This window comes from Rutilus rutilus (assembly GCF_951802725.1).
Source record: "Rutilus rutilus genome assembly, chromosome: 18".
In the NCBI taxonomy this organism is placed as follows: domain Eukaryota; kingdom Metazoa; phylum Chordata; class Actinopteri; order Cypriniformes; family Leuciscidae; genus Rutilus; species Rutilus rutilus.
The window spans coordinates 22678958-22705660 of record NC_140231.1 but is presented as its reverse complement, the minus strand read 5'-3'; the positions used below and the strand labels follow the sequence as shown (position 1 = coordinate 22705660).

The 26703-nt window shown below is 38.3% G+C and overlaps 1 protein-coding gene across 2 annotated transcripts in view; it reads left to right on the top strand.

Annotated features, from left to right (window-relative positions):
• Positions 1-472: 472 nt before the first annotated feature.
• Positions 473-26703, top strand: part of rxraa (retinoid X receptor, alpha a) — a 124165-nt gene continuing 97934 nt past the window's right edge. For both annotated transcript variants that reach the window (XM_084386513.1, XM_084386512.1), the window contains exon 1: positions 473-721. In XM_084386513.1, the coding sequence (XP_084242639.1) occupies positions 694-721 (28 nt within the window). In that variant the 5' untranslated portion in view covers positions 473-693. The remainder of the gene's footprint in view (positions 722-26703) is intronic.

Sequence of the window (26703 nt, the reverse complement as noted above, 5' to 3'; positions counted from 1 at the left end):
TACAAGGTACTGTAGTTTCTGATGTAAGAAACACCAGCAATTTCATTTGTTTTCATTGCAGTTTTAAGGAGAAAATACTCCACAAGGTGTTGACTTATGTATTTGCATGCACATGGTTTGTCTTGAAGCATGTTAAAAACACCACATAGACATATAAACAACATTTAAAAACTTGATTTTCACCAGAGGGGTTCTTAATTGAAAAATATATTATATTATATATAAAATTCAACCAGCCAAAGTGGCTAGTAGGAGTGACTGCATTGGTGGGTGTTAATGTCAAGCTCTATATATATCCACAAATATATATATCTAATAAAAAAAAATTGTGCATACAATGCTTTTTATTAAAGGAAACATTATAACTAGCTTATTCAAGGCTGTACTGTAGGCAGGCAGAGCGGCGCAGGAGGGGTTAACGTTCCCCTCACGCGTCGCTGCTAAATGTGCCCGCGTGAACGTCAGTGGGAGTCCCCTTTACTGGGTCCCTTTGCAGTAGTGTGGACTGGAGAGTTGTAGACAGAGCCGAGCAGAAGCGTGAACAAACAGAAGTAGTGCCATAAAGTGAACATTTGACACTATCGCAAAGCTTTTCACTTTTACCGCGTGGATCCGTCTTATACTGTCATCAGAGAGGGACGCCGACAGCTTACAACGCGCGCGCGTCAGCTGGCATGAGCTAACCGACCAGACATGGAAACCAAACCTTTCTTGTCATTGGGTAAGTTTACGTTACCCCCAGACAAACGTTACTGAAAGATATTTATTTTTCCACTAGAGTTTCTTTGGTTTGCAAGAGAGAGTTGGAGAGTACAGTGTTTGACTTTTTAGTCTAGCATGAGGGAGGCAAAAACAAACGCTTTAAAAAAAGAAACATGGATCGCTCAGTATCGACTCGGGCTGTATTGAAGGGTTATATTCGTGGCGAATGGAAAGCATGTAATCATAATCAATAATGCCCAACAGTCAAGTGCATGGTGTGGATCAGGACATTTGTTTTTAAATCAAACTAAAGGTAAACACAAAAGTTGGGCGTGCAAACGAGGTGGCACGCGCTCGGACAGTGACACCTCATTCAGTATCGCGCCTACTCCTTAAATGTTTTAATCTTGATATGCGGTATGATTTAACACTGATAGTGTCGTGTTTTTAAGGCTGTGTTGCAGAGTTGAAGCTCATGCAATCTTATACGTGCAGGTATTGGATTCTCGCGCATCATTTGTATCACTTTCCTAGCTGAAAAACAGAAAAATGCAGACGCGTGTGTGTGTAGGATTTTAACGCAAAGCAACATCGCATCAGTCAAAAAAAAAAAAAAATTAGCGAAAAAATATACATTACTTTAGTTTGAATTCGTTGGACGTCTGTAAGAATTCATTAAATCGCAAACAGCTTTGCCATGCTACTGAAAGAAAAAAGCGGGTTAGCTTCAGCGAATATTTTTGTTTTTTATCTGTAAATGAATCTTTACTTGCAGAAAGCACACATTTGATCAATTTCCTTGCACTTTGGTCTCAAATAATGCCGCGAACTGAGCACCGTTTGTGTATGAGATAGTTTAGTTGATGCGTGATTCGGTTATGAACTTGGACAAACTTTGGCGTTTTCTGTGAAGTGGAGTAGTTTACTGAGTAAAGTGACAAATCATTTCAGAGCAAGAGGATTTCATTTGAAATCTATTTATTGTGACTTGATTTAATAACAAAATGACTCTGTGTCCGATAAAACAAACGGGTGATTCAAAATGTTCTCTTTTTTTTAATCGACGGCTGAGGAGAAATGTAGGTGTGGTTTCCATATGATGTTATCCCATCATATTAAAGGAATAGTTCACACAAAAACAAAACAACAAATTATTTACTCATCCTTATGATTTTCCAAACCTGTATGACTTTCTGTCTGTGTAACACCAAAATTGAATTTGTGAAGAAATTTCTGTCTGCTCTTTTCAATATAACAAGTGAATGGGATCTGAGACTGTCAAGATTCATAAGACACAAAAGCGCCATAAAGTTATCATAAAAATAGTTTAAATGAATCGTATGCTGTTTTCCAAGTCCTATGAACTGAGTTGAACAGACTGAAATTTCTACCGAAGTTGTTGTTAACTAAAAATCTTCTTCTCTATTGAGATGTTCGCTGTTGAGACCTGATCATCAAATCAGTTCATCTGGTTTTGTGAACTACAACTGATGATTAATTAAAAAATCTAACTCAAAACAACAATTCGTTCACTAATCGGACATTGCTACGTAATGTCATAAAATCGGTCTGTATGATAAAATTATTATTGCTTTAGAAGACATGGAGAAGTGTACAAGTTTGCGTTTTTATGAATTTTGTGAGTTGTGTTTTAAAAAATAAATAAATTATGAGCTTGACAGCCTTCATTCACTTTTTTGAAATGAGTGTCCATATATTCTCAAACATTCATACATTCTTAAACATTAATATTCGTCCATATATTCTCAAACGTTCATTACAATGAAGTAATGCAGATTTTAGAATGACATGAGGATGAATAAATGATGATAGATTTTCTTTTGTTTGTAAAACATATTCAAGTCAGTATCTATATGATTTTCGTGAAAAATGGCCTGTCTTTTTCTTTCTTTTTGTTTTAAGAAAAGATCTGAGCCTCTTAAATTCCAACGGTCGGCGTGTGATTATGAAATCATTGTGCAATTTGCAGCAGTAGAGATAATGTGATATCAGTGAGTGATGCCAAAAATAGACCAATAGGCAGGAGATTTAGATAACGTGATGTATAACATCTCAAAATAATTAATAACCTGGACGCAAAGCAGTTTTAAGTCTGAGTATTTGCCTTGTACGTGCCTCTTACTCATGCATGAATTTGTGGTTTGGTAAATGAACATGTTCTTCAATAAATGATGCACATTACTCCCTTATGCATATGAGTTTACTTGCCATGCATGGAGATTAGTTCAGCAGTCACACATGATTTAGTTATCATACTGTATGCTGTAAGGTAGGTTGAATAACAAGCATGCTCTACACTTTCACTCGGTAGCTATAGGCAGGACTGTTAAATTGTTTCTGTAGCTCTTTCATGCGGGAGTCGTGTTACACCTTGAATACATCATCACCCCACCGGTTCACTGAGATGAGAGACAGCAGGAATGCCGGGCTTCCCAAAACCCCCGAATGTTCCCAGCACAGTACCAGAAAAACCACAGAGCTAAGCAACATAATAGACTATTTGTGAAGGTGTGTTTAGGCTTCTCATGTGTGTTTTTATTTTTGGAAATCTGGATGTAAAAGCTGAAATTAATTTGTGGTTTTATAGTTATCATATTTCTGTAGGCATGTGTTTTAATAGTAGCAAACAAAGGTTTGTTAGTAAAACGTTCTTATTGGAGATGTGTGCTTTATGCTTCACGTGATCTGCACGGCTAATTTAGTCATTATCATAAATCCTTGTCTTTTAAAAAGCTTTGGTTAAAATATTCAGATTTTATTAAAACCATAACTGGTTGTTAAACTTTAAACCCCTTTTTTTGTAAAAACAATAAGCCTGAGTAGATTTAAAAAATATTTTTTTTTACAAATATTGTTTAGTAAAAACAAAACAAAACTGAATAATAATGTAAAAGATTTAAAATAATTATAAAAAAAATATTTAAAAAAATCCAAAAACTTTGGTAATTTAAAATAATATTTATGATAATTTTTTTATCTGCTATTTATGATATATATTTTATTTACCTTTTGGATGTACCTGATATAATTCTCTCTTTTAATAAGCATATTTACCAAAGCTAATCAAAAAAAATCCTTACCTCAAGTTTCCAACACAAGACATGTGGCTGCTTGCAAGCGAAGTGCTGTTTCCTGACGTCAAGCAGATGCACAGCTCTGACCTGCTCAGATCAAGACACATAATCATTTAAACATGAATGATTACTTGTATTTACAAATGCTTTTGTGGAGGTAATTGAGAACGGTTTCAAATTACAGCGCTAGATACACTCGTGATGTTTTTGTTCTTTCCGCAGTGTGCAGAACAGGGTGGGTTTATTAACTTTTTTTTTTTTTCAGCCCAAGGGCACAGGTGCTAAATACCTCGTATTTGTCTGTTTTTTTTTTTTTTGCCTACAAGGATTTAATGAATCCTTTTATGGAAATCACAGAGGAAAGTATTAGAGACTGAAAGCTTGCATTGCATCATAAAAACACAAGTTATGGAAGTATTCTGCTTTGTGAAATCACTCCCTGTGTATCTGTAGTTCATTAATTGTGCAGATCCATTGGGTGGAGATGGTTTTGTCTTTTTAAGGACCATGAAAGTAAACCACATTTAGTTCAACAAAAACAGTTTTTTAGGGGGTCGAGAGGAGGGTGAGGAGCTGTTTTTGAGTGACAGGAGGTGTTTTTTTTCTCCGCCCCCATCTGTGAAGTTCATGGTCTTGATGAGAAAGTGACATTCATAGTTGAAGGGGGTGCATTCCTCTGTCAGCCGTAATTCAGGAACAAAGGATGCTGGGCATGGGTACGGTTTAAAGAGCCTTGATTTGGGGGCTGGGTGGACTGTTTACCTCTTAAACCCATACAAGTTTTTTATTTATTTTTTATGGCAGGGCAGTTTTAGGTTTCTCTCCGGATGCTTTTTGCCCCCTTTTGTGAGCGACCTGCAGCTGTCATTTTTACTAGACAAGTTTGAAAGAGGATATTAATGGCTTAAAGAGCTAGAGCTCCCAGTACATCTTTTGTTGATGTACATCTCCAGTGAGGTTCAAGTGTGGATATCCACGCTTCTCATTTTTTTATGCTAGAAGGACACAATTCAAAAACACATGTCCATGAGCCCACTTGGGTAACGTCAAAGCTTTCTGTCATGATGATCAGTCCAAGGATGAGATTTAATTCAACCACGATACAGAGTTTCACAATCAGGTTATTAATGTGTGCAGAAACGGAGCTCTAAAATGGTTGTTTATGATAGCCATGCATCAAACCCTTGTTAATAATTTGTGAATTTTTCAGCCCCCGACCGTTGTGAGTGTTTTATCTTTAAGGGGAGCTGTGGACTATGAACCTCAGACGTTGACCTCCGCTCCCCATGTTTTATCAGCTGGAGGATTTGCTTTGGACTTCTAGAATTGAGTTTTCACAACGTTACGACTGATGATAAACTAAAGCGGACGTTATACTCTGAACCCTCGCTTATACATTTATCACGGTCTGATAGGACTGATATTGTGCGCTTTATGTAAAAGTAACTGACGACGAGATAAGCATTTTAGTTTTGTTGAATCAACTTGCTCTGGGTAAGTGAAGGTCATTTAGACTTCCCTAAGAAGCTTCATTTTACTGATATGATTGAAGCTTTTATATATTTTTTTAAACTTAAGTTGTGGGTCCATAGAACAATATAGACTGTTTTATTAATTTTTTTAGATAATGAGAGAAAGAAATATTGCGAAACAGATTCAAACCTGCATCCTCTGCATGAGCACCACAGCCAATGTGTCATTGCATGTGATAACCATAAAGAGCTTTTTTCATCTATTGCACTACTGTTCAAAAGTTTGGGTTCAGTACATTTTTTAATTTACCTAAATAAAGCAGTAAAGCTGACTTTAACTGATCGTAATAAGAAATGTTTCTTAAAGGTATAGGTCACCCAAAAAATTTTCAATTCATTCCATAATTTACTCAACCTAAAGTTGTTCCAAACCTGTATGAGTTTCTTTCCTCTGCTGAACACAAAAGAAGATATTTTGAAGAATGTTGGTATCCAGACAGTTGATGGTATAGCCATTGACTTCTATAGTAGGAAAAAAAATACAATGGAAGTCAATGGTGGCCTACAACTGTTTGATTACAGACATTCTTTAAAATATGTTCTTTTGTGTTCAGCAGAACAAAGAAACTTTACAGGTTTAAGGGGGAGTAAATGATGACAGATTTGTCTTTTTTGGGTGAACTATCCCTTTAAGCAACAAAATACCATATTAGAAGGATTTCTGGAGGATCATGTTTCACTGAAGTAATGAAGATTTAGCTTTGCCATCACAGGACTAAATTACATTTTAAAAATAGATTTAAATTTAAATTGTCATAATATTTAACAATAGTACTTCTAAAATTCTGCCTTGGTGAGCAGCATACAGTAAGAGACTTCTGTAAAAAAAACATGACATTTTACAGACTCAACTTTAGAATGGTAAAAAACGGAATTGCTTGTCTTTTAGAAACAAAATCAGCACTTAACTGTCAAATACCTGAAAATTAGAATACAAACATGGACTCTTTGCATGGAGTCAAATTAAATGCGTCTTGATGTGCAGCCTGAATCATAATCACGTCGTGTCGGTTCGTTGGCCAGAGGAGAACTGGCCCCCCGACTGAGCCTGGTTTCTCCCAAGGGGTTTTTTCCCCTTCATTCTGTCACCTGATTGAGTTTGGATTCCTTGCTACTGTCGCCTCTGGCTTGCTTAGTTGGGGACATGTATATTCAACAATATTATTGAGTGTACTGACGATGTTGAATGAGAACTGAACTGAGCTAGACGATAACATCATTTTTTGCAGAACTGCTTTATAGATGAAATGAACTAAATTAATAATTGAGGATCTTTACAACGGAACTGAATTCAGCTGAACAACAGCCGAAATGCATAATTTTCCTGTTATCACTGTAAAGCTGCTTTGAAACAATATAAATAAAGGTGACTTGAGTTGACTTGCGGTGGTTCGGTCAAAAAGCAGACTTTCTATCAGATAACCGCTTTGGGGTAAATGGAGTGCTGTTTAACACTTCACTAGGTGCTAGCCAGTGACAGCGCCAAATACGTGCTGTGGCTACACAGGAAGTCTTTTTTATATATTTATTCACTGCAAACGTGTGTGAGGTTTCGCATGCACACGCTTTAGAGTAGGCTTCAGCCAATGAATCAATATTGCATCTGGCGCCCCTCGGTTCTCTTCTTCAGTACTTTTAGTTTCTTGCTATTTACCAAATGCTTTTTAATCCAAAACAGGCATGACTTTATGAATCTCAAGAGACATGTAAATTGCTGGCCAAACGCTTGGCGACGCAGCACTATCACACCCAGTCAGAACTATATGTTTAGTATATCGTTATGTGAAATGGGATTTTGGACCAATGAATTCAAGGCTGTTTGGGACTGATCCTGCACCCTCTGTGTCAGAACTGCAGGCCATTAACCATAAGCAACTCTACAGTGTAGAATTCATATTCCAGCACAGTGACATTAGCCTTTATCACACAGGCGTTAATTAAAACGCACTGACAGAAATGTGAAGTAGTCTTCTATCTATTTCTGAAGGCGGAGCGACACATGGTTTAGATCGTTTTAAATCACAGTAATGACTTTATAGGTTTGCTCGTGTGAATCAAGGTGTCTGTGGCTGTTCTTGGGATGGTGCATTCTGAGCATCGAACACTACGATTTTGGCCATTATTTTGTTTTCATAATAAGGCAGAATAGGGTTGTTAAGTTTACCAATACTACTAGTACCAATTGGTCCTAAAAAAAAGTTGATTGTATTACCAGTACTGCAGAAATGCTGGTACCGAGTATATTCAGTACCCGCTGATAGACGCTTCTTTCAAACGCTCTTGGCATGAAATGCAAATTCACCATCAAAAAGATGTATTCATTTTCTAAATACATGTCATTCATGCATACGTGTTTTTTTAAATTGACCTTATAATTCATCAATTAATCAAAGTATAACTCGATCCTCTGGTGTAACGACAGACTTCTCTCTCTCTGGTGACATGCAGGGCTTCTTCAATCATTTTACTTAAACCTTTAGACAAAAGTCTAAAATAGTGTGAATGGTCCTACAATAATGATGGCGGTGTAAATTTTTTTTACACATTACATGTAGTTACTATAGCAATTACTATAAATTGTGCGTAATTACATGCTACTAATCCTAAGCCACACCCTAATGTTGGCCATGTTTAATTATTTCTCAGTACTTAAATGTATAATTACACTGTAAAAACACGGGTGTCTTAAAGATGCAGTTTGTCTCATTGACAGCTAGTGGATGAAATGGGTACTGCAGTCCAAATTCTAAATATTGGAGAGAGTTGTTTCCCCCGCCCCCTCCTCGGACTCAATGCTCACTGGTTGCCAGATTGATGCAACAGAAGCGAGCGCAATTGACTATTGAAGGCAAAGAGACTGTAAGTTCACATACTGTAAGTTGATCAGTTAATTTATCCATGTTTTAATATGCTCCCATTCATAGCTTTTTGTTTTAGATGGATGCAGAGGCATTTTAAGTCGGGTAGAATCTGCAATATCTGACTCAGTTTGCTTGCTAGCTTCCATGGCTGTAATATGCTGTGTTTCTACCAACTGGCAACCCGGGCTGTTGAAATACTATTGGGTAAATTGGCAATGGGCGGGATCACAGAGACCAAAACAAAAACAGACATTCCGACACGGAACGCAAATTTCAAAGTAAAATAACTGGATGTAATGTAACCGTGATGGCTTATAAATGTTGATACATTCTATATGATATTCAGTATTAAAGATCTTATTTATTATTCTTTTGCATTATTATCATAAAATTACCTCTTTTTTAAACATTATCATACATATCTGACAGACTCGGATCAAAACATCGGCAACATCGCAGGGCCTTGCTTGCTTCAATTTTACATGTAAATGAGAATGTTAGAACGCAATGGATTGTCCAGTCAAACTCTGTAAATCGTTTACAAAGTCAAACGGTCTGCTTTAGCTTTTACCCAAGATTCCTGGGCTCATATACTGTAATCTGACAAGTATCAATTGTAACGGGCAAAAAACATCACTGGGCTTTAGCGTTCTGGACTGTGTGTATGTGGGGGGTTTTGTCGTTAATGCCGCAGCTTACACTGGAAAGCCTAAATCAGCCCAGCAGATTAAGGACCATGATTGCAATTATGATAATCCATATCTGTTACACCAACCAAAATACGATGACAAAGATAAGATGAAGGGATTTGTATGCAAGTAGATGGCAACTCTGCTGCTGGAGCGTGAACGCTGTCCTTCACATCAGTTTTTATTTTTTTTGGACTAACCCAGGTGTGCTTTTACCCTCACAATCCACGGTTTGCCCAAACAAGGCCAAACAATTTTTTTCTTTTTTTTTTGCCGGCTTGCGAGAGTGATTTACAGTTTGTTCACGTCAACTGCAGACTCTCACTTGCGTTTCAAATGTACTTTGAGACATGTCAGCCATCTCGCTGAGGTATACCAGCCATACCTCCATGAGGTATAAGATGATGGTGTGGGCGAATATCTGTTTACATAAGTCATGGCACATGTCAGAGATGGTGTCTCTTTCACAGATCTGGCCATTCCAGTGAGAAATGGTGCTCTGGTGCCTTCTGACCTCGCTGCCTTCCTCTTGCTGGAACAGTAAAAGAGCACACCTCTTATTACCCATTTGCTGCGAGCGCCGCTGCTGTTTGTCAAGTGGCTGTTGAGCTGCGGCTCACTCCAGCTGAGAGGCCTTTTAATCTTGGAGGTGTGTGAGCCAGTTACTTTCTATCACTTACCCTGAGTGTGTGTGTGTGTCTTAAGTGATTCTAGTCCTGGGACAAAACGGCTATAAAACTGAGGAATTATTTTGGTTTATTCTGGTCAGCATGGTCAAAGATTGTCCCCTATGTTTGGGAACTTGTGTAATGTTCTTGAACTCTTCTTCAGGATGAGACTCTCTTTGATTTTGCCTTCATTTTAATCATAATCAGAAATAAATATATGACCGTGTCACAACTGTGAAACCTTATTTTTTATAAAAGATAAGTTAAGTTATTTAGGTGTTTCTTAAGTTTTATTATATATCAAATAGTATATTTAGATACATACAATTATTTTAGAATATTATTTAATGTTTTATAAAAGTTTATAATAGATTTATTTTATTAATAATATAATTATAATTTTTAAATATGATGTTTTTATTTATAATGATATATATATATATACTATATTATATTATTATTATTATTATTATATATTCAGATTGTTATTATATTACTTAATATATTTTCCTTATTTTATATAAATAACATAAATACAATACTTTTAAAATGTTTTTACATATTACATTTTATTATTTATTTACTTTTGAAATTTTTCATTTTATCATAATTATTTAAAAGAATAAAATAATAATAAAAAAATAAAATTTTATATATATATAGTGGAGTATAAAGTTAGAATGGATTAATTTGTGAAGTGAGTGATGTCGTAATTTTGATAAGTGGAATGGTTGCTATTTTTAAAACTAATGTCAGATAGATTTCAAAAGAATCATCTCAAGAATCAGTGGTGTGTGAGAGCACATGTGACGTAGGTTCATACTGGATAGGTGGAGTATTTTAGCACTCACTGCATTGTGGGAGGTAATTGTGGTTTGGCATTCATCCCTGAGTAGTTGTTTGCATTGGAATTGCAAGTGCAACTTCCACTCAGCATTTGTTAGGTAGCGGTCTGGGCTTAGAAACGTGTTTACGGTGGAGTTTGAGAACGCCTGTGGCAAAATCTTCTGTGGGGAGTTAGGCAATACAGACAGGAAGACAGTGGAGCAGATAGGCAGACGGGCAGGCGCTGGCAGTTTCTTTCACGTCAATTTGTTGCATACCAAAAGGCTTACATTCCAGCGCCTGCAGAAACGGCACCCGGCAAGTTCAAGTGTCACATTTAGGATGGTTTCTTCTGTTTCAGACTAGAATAAGTAACATGAGACTGCTTCGCGTTATAAAAACCAGATCAGAGCCTAAGCACCGGCTGGAGGGTTAGTTAGTTAGTTTACGCAGGTGTTTGTGAGACGTTCTGGCACTGTTTTGAATTCGCCGGCTCATTTTAAAAGCTGCGATTAAAGCAGAACAACTAGGCACGGAGCGCTTGTTGCAAGGTCAGGGGTCAGGGGTCATGGCCAGGTCACAGCCTGTGGGAAGTTCGCAGCACTGGCACACAGGAGCGTGTAGGGGAACTGCAACAGTAGGGAACATTGCAAACATCTTGCTGTTAGTTTATCTTGGGAAAAATTCACCTCTCGAAGCAACATATATTTTCTGGTCCTAGTTCTCTTTTTCCTCATCTATTATATGTTTAAAGCTTACTGTGAGATTCTTTGCAATGATAAAATTCGGAATCTTAGAAAGAGCTAAGGGGAACTAAAAGGTGGCACATCTGGAATGCTTCAGCAAATATATTTTGAAACATCTGGAGGAATCTCATGGAATTTATGGGTCCCTCCTTTGATTTAGCCTTTTTTTCCCCTCCACTCAGTCTTCGGCATCTTCAAAGTCCCAGGAACGTCTCTGGCACGTAAATGAAGGGGGGTTTGGACTCCTATTACAGTGCGGGTCGAGTCATTCCAGACTTTATTGTGGTCTAAATTGGGCTCTTGTGCCTGGTTTCCCTTTGTGCAGGCGGGCTAATTAAGTGACACTGAGGTGAGAGACGGAGAGTGAGCACCAGTGAAACTCAACCCCCCATAAACCTCCAGTGAGAAGGCCGTCCGTAACTGTATCAACCACAACAACAGCCGCTAAACCTAGCTGAAAAGCACCCCTTTTTTTAATGTTTTTTTTTTTAATGAATATCATGAAACTGTCTAGGACTTAGACACCCCAAAATTCAAAAGAAAATTTGTTTTTGCTTAATAAAGTCTGTGTTAACACATTACCTGTACCAGGCATGTATTTATTATACTGTGTGTGTGTATTTTTTTATATATATCTTTTTATATATATATAAAAAAAGAGAAAAAAAATAATAAAATATTATTAAAATAATATGTATGTATGTATGTATGTATGTACAATTTTTATTTTTTATTTTTTTTCATTTTAGTATATATACAAAATTATAATCATTAAATTAACATAAAGTAAAGGTAGTAAAACAAATTCCACCAAGATGTTATTTTATATAATGTGTATGTTTGTTTATATACACATGGTTTGTAGTAGGGGTGTAACTGTTCAAATTACGGTTCAATTTTATCCACAGTTTCAGTACGGTTCGGTATGTATGTTATGGGGAAAAAAACTACTGTCAAATAAAAATAAAGAAAATGAGATTAAATAATCAAACTACAAGCAACAGCGAAAATAAAATGGTGCTTTCAGGTTTTTCAGGTGTCTAACAGTAGTTTAAGGTACAGAAATTAAATAAAGCAATCAGATGTAAAACAGCATTGCATAATCATTATTAAAGTTACAATTGCTATTCATTCAAGAGCATGGAGTTATTTCCTTGTCTTTTGTTGTTTGATTAACATTAAAAATACACAGCAGGAATATTAGGCTACTGTCACTTTAAGACATAATGCACTGATCCAATACACTGATACCACTGATACTGATGTCTTTCTCGACTGTTAAAGGTGCCCTTGCATGGATTATTTTATTATTTTAGAATGTTTCCTGGGGTGCCCTTATAATGTTAGTATGTTTTTTAGATCAAAATTTGTTATAATTTAGAAATAAAAGGCATTTTTCCTAGCCTGATTTTAGCCTCTGATTTGAACGCTCTGTTTGAAGGGGCGTGTCTGCTGTGAGACTTCAGTGTAAACGCCCACTGCTGTGATTGGCTGCTGTGAGACTTCAGTGTAAGCCTGTTGATCACGTGAATGAAGATCTTATCATTGCAACGCAGTTTCTGCACTCTCACTAATGATTTCACCAATGCAAACATGATGTACGTACAGTAAGAGCTTCGTTGTGCAGTGTAACAGCGTCATTGATTTCATAACCAGTTTTGGCAAGTGTCCAGATAAACTCGCGCTGTGTGATTGACAGCTTGGGCGACTGGAAAGGGATTGTTCTTTGATCGCTATCTGTATATTAATCACAGTTTAAGTAAGATTATTTTCATCCTACTAAGAGAAACGACGTGAAGTTGATCGTTTAGTCACTGGCTTGATTTACTGATGCATAAACAGTATTGAACGACTTTGAGAGAAAGATTATCTGTCTGAACTTGAACAATTACACATCAGACATTCACATAACCCACTGGTTCTTCAGAGGTTCGGATGAAGGAACTTAAAAAATACCTTTGTGTTCATTTGTACATCCAAACACTGAGCAACTGCCATGCTTCGCTCGTTTGCAAGCCACGATGTCTCTCGAAGAAAAATGATCGGACGATGATTCGGCTGCACAGTTCCGCCTGGCCTTGAACATGGGCTGGCATATGCAAATTTTTGGAGGCGTACATATTAATGATCCCGACTGTTGCGTCACAGTCGGTGTTATGTGGAGATTCGCCTATTTTTCAGGGGTGTTTTTCAAAAACGAGATTTAAATAAGAAGGAGAAAACAATGGTGTTTGAGACTCACTGTATGTCATGTCCATGTACTGAACTCTTGTTATTTAACTATGCCAAGATAAATTCAATTTCAAATTCTAGGGCACCTTTAAGACATAGCCTACTATGTTTGCTAGGATACTCGCCAAGATGGGCATGTTGACATCATTTTTGTGTGAATTTGTCCGTTCAAGCTCAAGACTTGAAAGAGAACTCAAGATTTGCGCACTGTCTGAGGTGTGGCTTCGGGTGAGCGAACACAAATCTTCTCACAGCGTGCGCGCGAGTTCTCTTTCGCATCTTCTTGCGCTTGAACGTTTAAGGCAGGGCTCAAATGAGTTTAGTTCAAACACAGATAGCAATGTTTGCTGTTCAGATCTCACCTGCGCTCGCAAGCTATCAACACCCGGGTGATGACGGCGTAAATGACTGATCATATTAGAGCGTACGGCACTCCCATTGAACAAAGTTTAGGGGAAGCCAGAATGTGTATCCATCGACAGAAACGTACATATTTTTTTACGCGTTATTTTCAACACAAACCATATTATAGATGCATATGCGTCATCAGATTTGAGATGAACCACAGTGCAAGTCCATGCCGAACCGTGGATGGAGAGCTTTAGGTTTTTTTTACTGAGAACCGTTACACCCCTAGTTTGTAGTTTCATGAGAGCCCTTGTATAAGAAATAATAACTAAGAGTGCTATCGTGAAGTGCTGCACCCTGGATTCGAACATGAGCACCGTAACCTAATGTGTTGAGCACATGCACTAACCACAAGACCATGGTTCTGGGGAAAACACTGTTTCTTCACTATTATATCAAATTTGTCACAATATATAAAATTAGTTTTAAACTTCTTGGAACAATGACAGTCTGTCGTACATGAGCTATTTGCGACATGACATAATCTCTGTCTCAAAGAACCATGTGGCATTGCATTTTACTTCCACAATTAGCAGAGTTTCTTTTGAAAGCGGAATGTAAATCTGAGTATAAATCAATCCCGAACATAAATCCAAGCCTTAATTGTTAGCTTTTTATGTTGAAAGCAGCTTTGATGTGTGATGGTAACCTTGCCTGAGCTGAACCTCTCTTGGGTCATGGAATTAAAATTCTGTTTTAAAAGACTTCAGTGGATTGAGTGTGTACTCAGATCCACAGACTGACAGACATCAGATTATTTCATCTTTCTAGGCATAGAACGACAGCGCATGTTATTATAGTAGCTTGTACAGAACATGACTTTGCTATCGCTGAGGATTTATAAGACTCTTTAAGAAAGGTTTTTATGAATTGCCGTATTTGATCGCCGTTTTAAATGGGTGAAACAAGGAATATCACAGTCAGATAGTCGTTACTAGTATACAAGCATAAACCATGGTAATAAGGGGTTATTTTGGGGTTATTCTGCTTCTTAAACAGCTTCTTGCCACATCAATAAACAAACTTGAATCATTAATGTGAGGTAAATTAATTTATTATATGAGAAATAAGAGACTGCTGAGGCAAGAGAGCTACTGTATGAAGCAAATCAGTCGTAAGGGACAATCAGTAATAAGGTTTATTGGTCCCTAAATTCTGAATGCAACGATCAACCAATAAAAATCAAGTATTCTAGAGAAAAAAGTTTATTTAAATTATTATTGTGCTGTTGTGATGCTGTTATGATTATTAATTTTGCCTGCAGAAATGTATCTTCTCACTTTCTGTGCTGATGTTAGGCTGATTTGCAAATGTTTTCTTTGATTTTTCTAAATATTGTTAATACATTTCTCAAATATTAAGTTGTTTTTTTTGTCACAATATTCTTGAATTCACACAGTATTGAAAAACTCGATATTTGAGGAAGCCTAATTTAATTTCTACCTGGAAAAGTCAAGTTAAAAAATAAAATATATACATAAATATATATTGAACTAGCATCAGGTAGAAATTATATATTTAAAAAAAAATCTCTATCCTTATTTCTTGTCTAAATAACTGGAAAAGTCATGGGGCCTGATATTAGAGGGGCCTTTGAGTCAGAAAGGTTGAAAACCACTGTTTACTGTATGTTCTGCAGGTCTTGTCATGACTACTGTTGCATGTACAGGGCTTTAAAGCGATATATTTTCCTTTACCTTTCCGACTCAAGACTGTCATACCTCATTAGGTGGGAATTTTTCTCATGCCATTCCGATTTCTTGCTCTGTCACTCTCTCCGGTGCCTGCTTATGACTGATGTCTAAAGAAGTGTGTTTTTATTTCTAAGCCCATTTCAATTTTAGCGCTCTCTGTTTCTCTGTCTGTCTCTCACTCCATCTCTTCTCAGAGAGATAGAAAAAATGCAGCCAGTTGGTTAATCGTGTCCCCCTCTGTCTGCGCGCAGAGCTATTTTCTCTGTTGCTGTGCAGATGGCCTAGATCTTTCTGCCTGACTGCATCGGGAACAGCAGGGAGAGGCTGATACACATCATCATTGAGTGTGCGTGTATATGTGTGTGTGTGTGTGTGTGTGTTCTCTACATTATTTAATTCCCAATCCTCGCTGCACACACCCCACCACGTCCTCCAACGCAGCACAAATCAGGATTTTTCTATCGGCATTCCTAGAACACGGCGGGCATGGCGTGTGTCTACAGTCGCTGCCCTGAACTGAACCATACACCACCAAAGTGGTTTTGAGCCATGTGGGTTGTTCTCAAACTGTGTTTTATACATTATCAATGGATCAAGAAGAGAAGTGGCCGAATGGATGTGTTGTATTCACATACGTGTGCTTGTAGGTTTTTCACTCAAACCAATGGCTGTAACTACATTCATTCAGAATTTAGGACACCGTTTTGTCCCTAAACCTAAATGACATCCTGTCACTGTTGTTTAGTATCTGATATTGGGGTCTCTTGTTTTTGTGTTTTTAATGCTATTTTTATTTATTTATTTGGGCTCTCTATTCTTGCCTGAATGCTGACTGAGCTTTTCCACTCTCTCAAAAAACACCAAGGCATCAGGGAATTTTAATGTTTTAGAGCTTGTCACTGTTATAAAATGAAAAGGTGACTTTTGATTGTCAGTAAACATTGCATTTAAGTACATTGACTTGAGGTTTCTGAAAAGATCACCAGTCACAGAATGTTACTATAATTGGCGCACTGTAGGCGGAGCTTCAAAGTACTAACCAATCTTATGATTGGATGAATCGGCAATGTGTGTTTGATTGGCAGTCTCACTTTTTTTTTTCTGCTTGTTGTCAGCTATAGACCCATGACATTTGCCTCTCGTAAGATGTCACCCCGTATTAACTATGCTTCCCTAGATGCAGATACAGCTTTTATTCCCCTATTTTATACCTTGTCTTGATTTATGCTTAAAACAAGAACAAGAACATGTATTTTACATAGTTACTTTAGATCAGCAATTCTATTTTGTAAAAAAAAAATTGTATGCATTTAGACTTTTTTATTGTTAGTTTTTATTGTTTTAAAACTCATTGTTGTGTGTCTGGGCCAGTGGCGGTTGCATAAAGTGGATGATGGGTAGGCCTCTAAAAGTGTGCGAAATAATTCGCATCATCCTATGTTTTTAAACTGGCTTAATTTGTAAGAAAAAAAAAAATGTTGGACCAGTCCCTGTTCGGCAGTATAAACACCCATGTTTTAAAGGTGAAGTATGTAGGGCTGTGTATTGGCAAGAATCTGGCGATACGATACGTATCACGATACATGGGTCACGATTCAATATATTGCAATATATTTCGATACTGTGCATAAGGCGATATATTGGGATTTTTTTAAAGTAGGACTATAATTTTAGAAAAAATTATATTTAAAAAAAGACATGATGTGCATAAAAGTCAAAGAAGTTTACTTTAGGTTAACAATTCAGTTCACAGAAAAATCAGACTGCCAGTTTGGTATTGTGGTTCACAGGTTCTTAGTGAGCAAATTTTTATATTTCTCAAGTAGGCCATAATAAAAGAAAATACATAGCCCCTGTCACAATACAAAACAACAACGTGAACTGGACGAAAATGAATGAAAGTGAACAAAATGAATGTGTCATATAGGCCTATTGAAATCAAGTTTTTATGTGATAAAAGATTTTAAAAGAACTGGACGCGCGAATGAGGCAAATTAACGTCTGCCGCGCTAAACGCCTCATTCGCGCCACAGGACCTCCAGACGCGTGTAATCGCGTCTTTGCATTAACTTAACATTGAAATCACTCGCGCCAGACACTCTATTCGCGTTTGGTGTGAACGCAGCTTCACGGTGCGCGTCCACTACAGCGGCAAAACTACGCTCGGTGCCGCTGGCAACGCTGTAACGTCTCCGCTTTGGGGTGTGTCTGTTACGAGTGTGTTTGTTTTTTTTCAACACACGGACAGTATAATTATCATGCACGCGATTACATTTAGAAATAGACAAGCTTTGTTTCCAAATGCACCAAGCAAAGATCCTTTCAATTTTATAAACCCAGCCAATATAATAACAATAAACACATCCAAAATAAAATCTTTAACATATATAAACAACTGCAAAGCGTCTAATTTGTAAACAAAATGATTTACGCACTAAATCCATCATAAACTGCCGACCGCGTTTTTCGCTTGATATTTGCATAAAGTCAAGAACTGCCCAACCTTTTGACGCTCTCAGTCGCTCTCAACGCTTTCTCCGTCCGCTGTCAATCCCAAAATGCACTGCTGAGCGTGAAGCTCGACTTCCATGGAATGAATTGAAAACGCTTGCTCCGCTCGCTCCGTGCCAGTGGACACGCACCGTTCGGCGAGCCTTTTAAACAACATAAACGTGAACCACCGTCTTAACATGAATATTTTTGGACGTAAAAAAAAAATAAAAATCGATATTGCGTTTTTGAAAATCGATACAGTATTGCAAAATAAAATATCGCGATACTCATGTGTATCGATTTTTTTCTTACACCCCTAGAAGTATGTAAGATAAAGATGTAACGGGTCATGAACACATCTAATAAAGCTAATAAAGCATTGCGACGCAACACCCTACAATGAACGTTTCAATACATCATAAGACGAATGTTCCAATTTTTTATATTTACTTTGTGTCCAGTGTGAACAGCCTCAAATAGTTGTGGCACGTCATGTCAAGAAATGTGCCCGGTGCAGACCCGTTGGATGGGTTTATTATAAGAGAGACTCTCGCGTTCGTAGCAGCACAGCTAAAAGTATTCCTTGTATCAATTTTGAACCTTTTATTGAATGTAGTCTACTTTCACCTTTTGAGACATGCCTTCACAAATACTGAAGCGCCCGTAAGAGATGTTTGAGTTGGTGGAGGTGTGACGTGCGTTTGCAAGGTTGATTTATTTTTGTAATTCCGCTAGGTGCCACTAGTTTAGCAGAAACCATAATTCACCTTTAAGCACTAAATCCCCTAAAGTGCCCACTCTGATTGTGCAGTGCGATCAACTGTGAGCAGCTGCCACTTGAAAAAAAATTCAACAGCTATCAATACTGAAATAACTATACGAAGAGAAATCACAATGTCCTGTATCGACAACCTACCATTGCTAATACGGTGCATATACACTCACCTAAAGGATTATTAGGAACACCATACTAATACTGTGTTTGACCCCTTTCACCTTCAGAACTGCCTTAATTCTACGTGGCATTGATTCAACAAGGTGCCGAAAGCATTCTTTACAAATGTTGGCCCATATTGATAGGATAGCATCTTGCAGTTGATGAAGATTTGTGGGATGCACATCCAGGGCACGAAGCTCCTGTTCCACCACATCCCAAAGATGCTCTATTGGGTTGAGATCTGGTGACTGTGGGGGCCATTTTAGTACAGTGAACTCATTGTCATGTTCAAGAAACCAATTTGAAATGATTCAAGCTTTGTGACATGGTGCATTATCCTGCTGGAAGTAGCCATCAGAGGATGGGTACATGGTGGTCATAAAGGGATGGACATGGTCAGAAACAATGCTCAGGTAGGCCGTGGCATTTAAACGATGCCCAATTGGCACTAAGGGGCCTAAAGTGTGCCAAGAAAACATCCCCCACACCATTACACCACCACCACCAGCCTGCACATTGGTAACAAGGCATGATGGATCCATGTTCTCATTCTGTTTACGCCAAATTCTGACTCTACCATCTGAATGTCTCAACAGAAATCGAGACTCATCAGACCAGGCAACATTTTTCCAGTCTTTAACTGACCAATTTTGGTGAGCTTGTGCAAATTGTAGCTTAAATCACCTTTCTTTCCCATTCTGACATTCAGTTTGGAGTTCAGGAGATTGTCTTGACCACACCCCTAAATGCATTGAAGCAACTGCCATGTGATTGGTTGATTAGATAATTGCATTAATGAGAAATTGAATAGGTGTTCCTAATAATCCTTTAGGTGAGTGTATGTGGCCCATGTACAGTTCAGAAAGCCCCTTTCTCACAAATATTAAATGCAAACATTGTATAACCATTCCACGGAGGGCCAGACTAAAAACCTACCCATATCTTACCTCGTATGGCTGATGTCTGTTCTAAACAAGTCAGAGTCAGCTGGATTTTGAATTAAAGATAACGTTGTAATCCTAATTATCTGTTAGTTCTCTGTCAACTTTGTCTGGATGTTTTTTTTTTGTGTCATAAATAGCTGAATATTTATAAAAAAATAATAATATTGGCATGAAGATCATCATAATATTACTACTGGCTTGACATAACTGAAGAGATTAATTGGCATATTCTTATTAATATTAGGATAGAGTTCTAATGAATGAAAAATCAAATCACGTTGTGTGGCTCTTTAATGTGTTGTGACAGATCGCTGTAGCTCCTCAGTTAAAGCTGCTCATGAACCAATCTTCTCTTCCTTCTACTTAATTATAGCTTCAAATAAACATGAACGAACATCAGAAGGAATGTTGTTTCAACCGCGGAAAGACGTCAGTACACATCGTTTTTCAAATTCAAGTCCACCGACGTTAATCTACTAACTCCTGACTGCTTTGTCGGACAAAATGGCAGATTTGTCGAATGGCGGATTATGATTGGTCAGATCGCCTGTCATTCAAACTCCTTGAGAAGGGTGAATTAAGACTGTTCATGCCAAAGATAACTAATTATAAAGAGTTTTAAAAATCGTTCTAATTATAAAAGAATAGCAGAGTTCACACCACAACTATAGCAAAAATGGCACAGAGAAATGATATAGGTGGAATATTTTCCAGCTGATGAAGGATAAAACCATTAACAGCCTATCAGAATCCATCCTGCTTTAAGGAGCTTGAGCATTTAAATCTGCAGAAGAAAAAACTGTGAGTTTAGAATAAACAGAACAATATCATGCGTTGGTGATGACGCACACTTCCAGGAATGTAATACCTGCATACTGCATGGTCATACTGCATGTCTGCAGTTATTTATACAGACCCCGAAAATAACTCCAAAGCTAAATACAGTGTGCAAAGGGCAGTTGATGTATATTTGGAAATTTAAGCAGAATTGTGAAGTTCGGTTATGACAGTGTCTTCCTGTCCACTCAGACATCAGTCTCTCTTCTGTCTGAGAGGATGCCACTGTTTCTGACTCTGTGTGTTTAACTCGCTGTACACACAGCACACACATCACTGAGAATCTCGCGCCTCGCTGATCTGGACCTGCCCCCTTGCCTCATTCCCTGCTCAGCCCCTCACAAAACGCAGATAAAGCTGCAGTCAACATTTGTTTTGTAAATGGGCACATGCTGTAGAAATGTAATCCTGCCTACAGTTGATCGCTCAGTCATGTGACTTGACCTAGTTTTCCTTTTCTCCCTCTCTCAGAATTCCATCCTCCTTCAATTCACCCTCCTCTCCGCTCATTCCTTTGCTTTTCATAGGAAAAATGTTATATTCCATATATGGATCTTCTAGGGATGTGCAAAATTACATAAAATAATCTAGTTGGTTAGTTGTCTCAATGACTAGTTGGTCTGGGACTAACTGAAGTCCTGTATAATTTAGCTGGTTTAGGGTTATGTCCACCCCACACTGATCAGGAGCGTTTCTTCGTTTCGTTTAGTTCGTTTACCATGTTAAGTAGCCTGGGTTTCCCCATGCTGCCTTGCGCGCAGCGCGATTTTATTCACGCTGCCAGGCAGCCTGGATTCCATGGACCAGATTTTCGCCTCAGCGAGGGGACCAATCACAGAACGGGGAGGGAGCAGCAAGACGATGACGACGTCTATGCAACACACCGAAGCAGTTTGTGTATATCTGTGGATCCAACATGGCAGCAGACGCGAAGTTACCTTTCGATGCAGCCTTAGATAGTGTTCTAAGTAGTTTAGAACGCAAGTTTATTTCGTCTTCTTCCTCGTCCAATTTCTGTCGCTCTACGTACGTCATCTGGTATAATTGAAACGATTGGCTATGAGCTACGTACAGGCGCATTTTTGATAGACATTCGTAGCGCCCAATAAACGGCTCTGGGCATTCGTAAACCACGCCTCAAAAAAATAATTTCACGTCAATCTACACTCCATAAACCATAATGACACAGCAGAAAACTGATTTATCACAACTTTGCAAATTTATTAAAAAGGAACAACTGAAATAAGTACATTGCTCAAGTATTTGTACCTTTAAGTCAGTACTTAGTTTAGGCACCTTTACAGCCTCAAGTCTTTTTGGGTATGATGCAACAAGCTTTGTACATCTGCACTTGGTGTTCTTCTCCTCACATCCTCTCAAGCTCTGGCAGGTTGGATGGGTGACCGTCGGCAGACAGCCATTTTCAGGTTTCTCCTGAGAAATTGGGTTCAAGCCCAGACTCTTGAACCCAATTGTCCCAATGAGAGAATGGTCCATAAGCCACTCTAGAGTTGTCTTAGCCGTGTGCTTAGGGTCATTGTCCTGTTGGAAGATGAACTTTCTGCCCTAACTGAGGTTCTGAATGCTCAGGACTAGGTTTTCATTAAGGCCATCTCTATATTTTGCTGCGTTGAGCTTTCCTTCTACCCTGACTAGTCCCACAGTCCCTGCTGCTGAAACACCCCCCCACAGTATGATGCTGCTATCACCACACTTTACTGTTGAGATTATGCAGGTGATAAGCAGTGCCATGGTTTCCTCCATACATGATGCTTGGAACTGAGGTTCATCAGACCAGAGTATCTTGTTTCTCACAGTCTGAGAGAGTCCTTTAGGTGCTTTTTTTTGCAAATTCCAAGTGGGTTTTCATAAGTTTTCTCTGAGGAGAAGCTTGAGTCTGGCCACTCTGCCATAAAGCCCAGATCGGTGGAGTGTTGCAGTGATGTTTGTCCTTCTGTAAATTTCTCCCATGTCCATATGATCATGGAGCTCAACTAGAGTGACCATCAGCTTCTTGGTCACCACTCCAACAAAGGCCCTTCTCCATCCATTGCTCAGCTTGGCCAGGAGGCCAGCTCTAGGAAGAGTCCTGGTTGTTCCAAACTGTCATTAAGGGTTATTCAGGCTACATGCTTCTGTGAATCTTCAATGCAGCAGATTTTTGTGTTGAGTGTGTGTTGACCTCATGGGTTGGTTTTTGCTCTAATATGCATTTTCAAGTCAAGTCAAGTCATCTTCATTTATATAGCGCTTTTAACAATGTAGATTGTTCCAAAGCGACTTTACATTGATAATAGGAAATTAAAGTAACAGAGATTGTTTTGGCTTTATAGCAGCTCTAGAATAAAGTTATTGTCCAGCTAAAGTTAGTTTGATTGATTCACTTCCATCGCAATGAGTTATTAACTTAGGAGCCGCTAACACGACACCTAACAGAAAACTCTAAAGTTCTTTCTGCGCAAACTTCAAAAACGCGAACCAGTGAGAACGCCGATGGCGTGCACATACACATCACGAGTTCAGTCTATAGGTATGCGCATTTGAATATATGTGCGCAGGCGTGTAGTCCTTCCCTACAAATCAACCCTCAACAAACTACTTGTCTGGCCTAAAAATTTATAATACAGAATTTTTATCGCTTCCGCGTAATTTTCAGCTATTAGACCTTTTATTTAGAGGTGTGTGTCTTTCCAAATCATACCATTCAATTGAATTTGAACAGGTTGACTCCATTCGAAGTGTAGTAACATCGGCAAGCGAAATTGTAATGCTCTTGAGCTAAAATTCAAGTTTCTCAGAAAACAGTACGAGTACTTATGCTATGTAATAAAAAAAAATTTATACGTTTACAAAGTTATCAAAATCAGTTTTTTGCTTAGTCATTATGGTGTGTGGAGTGAAGATTAATGTGGAAATTAGAGCAGTTTAGCATAAAGGTCCTTGCACACTGAGTCCGAAATTTTCGCATGCGTTTTTTCGTATTCGTGAATATTCGTGATTCGGTAGCTCTGAATTTTCAAAACACCATTCAAAATGCTTGCTACAGACACGAAAGTTTTGAAGGCAGTGTGCAAGCGTGATTAACATAACGTGAGGTCGTATTTATTTTTTAACGTGCGAAAATTTCGGATGCGAATTTCGGGCCTTTAGTCTGCAATATAACAAAATGTGGGGAAAAAACGAATACTTTTGCAAGGCACTGTGTATAGCCTATATAGACAAGCTACGACCGCTAAATGTTTTCATGCATAAAGACATGAGAAGTTATGTGTAGAAAAAGTGTGATTATTATACAGAATTATATAATTGCCTTTAATATATTTACATTTTTATTATTTCAATTTTTTCAAATTTTTTTTTTTATATGGTATCCCAGACTTCAGTTTGAAAAGCCCATCCCTGGCATCTGCATGTGTTTCTGATCTCCTTTGCTGGCATTACCACATACATTAAAACAGCATGCGCTTTGTTTGTCATCGACATACGTTCAATTCAATCACAGGCAGCCTCTGTAGTGCTGGCAACCTGCGTGGTTTTGTAATCACAACTCTATTTACATTACTGGGTAATGTTCATGTTTTTAGATGCATGCGAGATGCAGACAGAGAAAAATAATGAAGACCGCAGGCTTGCGTCGCACATCTGGTTGGTCTCTAAACTAAAAAAAAACATGCTTATAATGGTCCTTAAAAAACCTCATTGATTCCAAAGCACGTTTTATTGTATTTTACTGTCAAGATGAAATACCCCCATCGACATACACTATCTGATTAGTCGCTCCAGGAAGTGATTCACATGAACATCATCACTTATGAGCTCCACATGGGGTCCTCTCTTCATCTGTCATTTCAAAGCACATGCTCGTACGCTGGAGTGTTTGCTAAGCAAACTGTTTGCAATTCTCGTCTGGATCATAATCTTGCCTCGTGCCTCCCCACTTGACCTTCCGGGTGAGTTTCACTCTCATTGTGAGAGCAGCGACCCAACACGGTCAACACACATTCAGTTCAAACACTCTGATTTCTTTTTGTTTGCATAATTGTGTGTGTGCCATCATATGAGGGATGTGGACACAGGTGCCCTGTGCCCTTTAAGTACCAAATACTTCTAATGTGGTTTCGACCTTTACATATGTGTCGTAGGAAAAGTCTACAAAATGTCGAAGCTCTAAAAAGCACATAGCCATACAAAATTAATAACTAGAAGTTTAGTAAGGAGCCATAATCAGTTAATTCAGTAAAGGCTGATTGCATAGTAATTGTAACAGTAACCGTAATGCTGTTACAGTAGTTCCTGTCTTTTTTAATAATTCAATAAAAGATTTGTTCATCATGTATCAGACTACACTGTCTCACTGTCTAGGCGTCCACTGATATTGAAATCCAATGCTGTTTTTATTTCTGTCTGTAGGCTATTTCATGCTTGCACTTCATGACTTGACAGTGAAACAATGATTGCAAGTTTGAAATAAAAGCCTTCCACTGGCAGCGAATTAATTACATACCGAATTCTCTGTAGGGATGAGCCCTAGAAATCAGAACGACATGTTGTTTGTTTGAAATGTTGCAGATTATGCCAACGAGCCCAAATTCAGTGTTTTTTGATGACTCTGTGGAACCTACTAGAATTTCCTGTTTGATACCATATCAGTTTAAGAGATTTCTAAAACTCATTATTATGAATAGAAGAGTAGCACTAAATAGGACTGTCGCGATAACCGCAATATTGCAGTACCGCGCTATTGACAAGCCAACCGCAGAGGAATGCAAGTAACCGCAGCAACCGTGATATTCGCGTGTTTTCTTTTTTCATAAGGCAATACCCTTCTTGTTTTGAACTTCGTGCATGTGTATTGAATGTTAAATAAGTTAATAATGATAACGAGACTGTTTTTATCATGGTGATTTGTACAGAGGCTTCGTGGATTTGCACTTAAGCCTAAACAGACAGTGAATGAGAGTGATCGACTGAGCGCGTGCGATTACCTGCGTCTGTCTTTGAGGTCAAGTCATATAGATTCGTGAAAAGGTTGCTGTGTCCAAGGAAAGCGAAATATGTCGTGTCATCCTTTTAACGTTTAAGGGCATTTACCATGAATGGCATCAGCGACAGTGCTGGTCAGCATTCCACAGCGCGAGGAAGCCGCGGGAAACAAAATTCAGAGAAGTCACGCATTGAATCGCATCAGCTTCAGCGTTACCCATGCAACGCATTGCTGGTCAGCTGAGCCTTGAAAAGTGGAGCTCAAAGTTAAAAATAATGAACACCTTGTTGCATTACTATGTTTTAATGAATCAGCGTTTTTGAGCGTGTTCGTTGAATGAACGGTTATAATGACTCATTCAAAGACAGTCTGTTCCCACGCGCGCTGAGTGACAGCCTTTCAATGCGCAGAGAGAAGCTGTTTAGATTCGGAAAATAAAACAAATTTGGACGGCAGTATATGTTGCACGTTTCCTGTCGACCAATTGTCAGTTTGCTAGGTTATTTCTGAACCCTGCTCAATACCGGATAGATAGCATATGGGTTAATGTTTGATGCAGCATGCAGCAAGCCCATTTAGAAGATGTGTAACAGGATGTACTTGTGGAGCACAGGTCATCTTCTGTAACCTCCACTCACTCCTCCAAGTACTTGCTGCGTCTGTTCATTTGGAATCAAATTAGGGCCAGTTTCGGCATATAAATATCAAAATTAAATTCTGTTTTATGAGTATGTCTCTCTCTTTCATCTAGATCAGACTCCTATCATGTGTTCAGTAACCGTAAAGATGTGAGATGGGCGGCAGGATTTTAAATGCTTCCTTGTTTCAGCTCTGACCAAAGAAAGCTCTTTCTTCAGTCCAATTACACAAATTTGATTATGCTGTTTGCCCAAGGAACTTTTCGAAACGCTGGGCAGAAAGTGAGGCCCTTGTTTCCAGCATGTGCCCTGCAGCAGGCCTGGCCTGCCGTACAGAAGCCATCTTTGACATTTCCCCCTTAACCTCATTACTGCCTCCTCCTTCCTTCCTGGCCCCTCCTGTCTCTTTCTGTGTAGT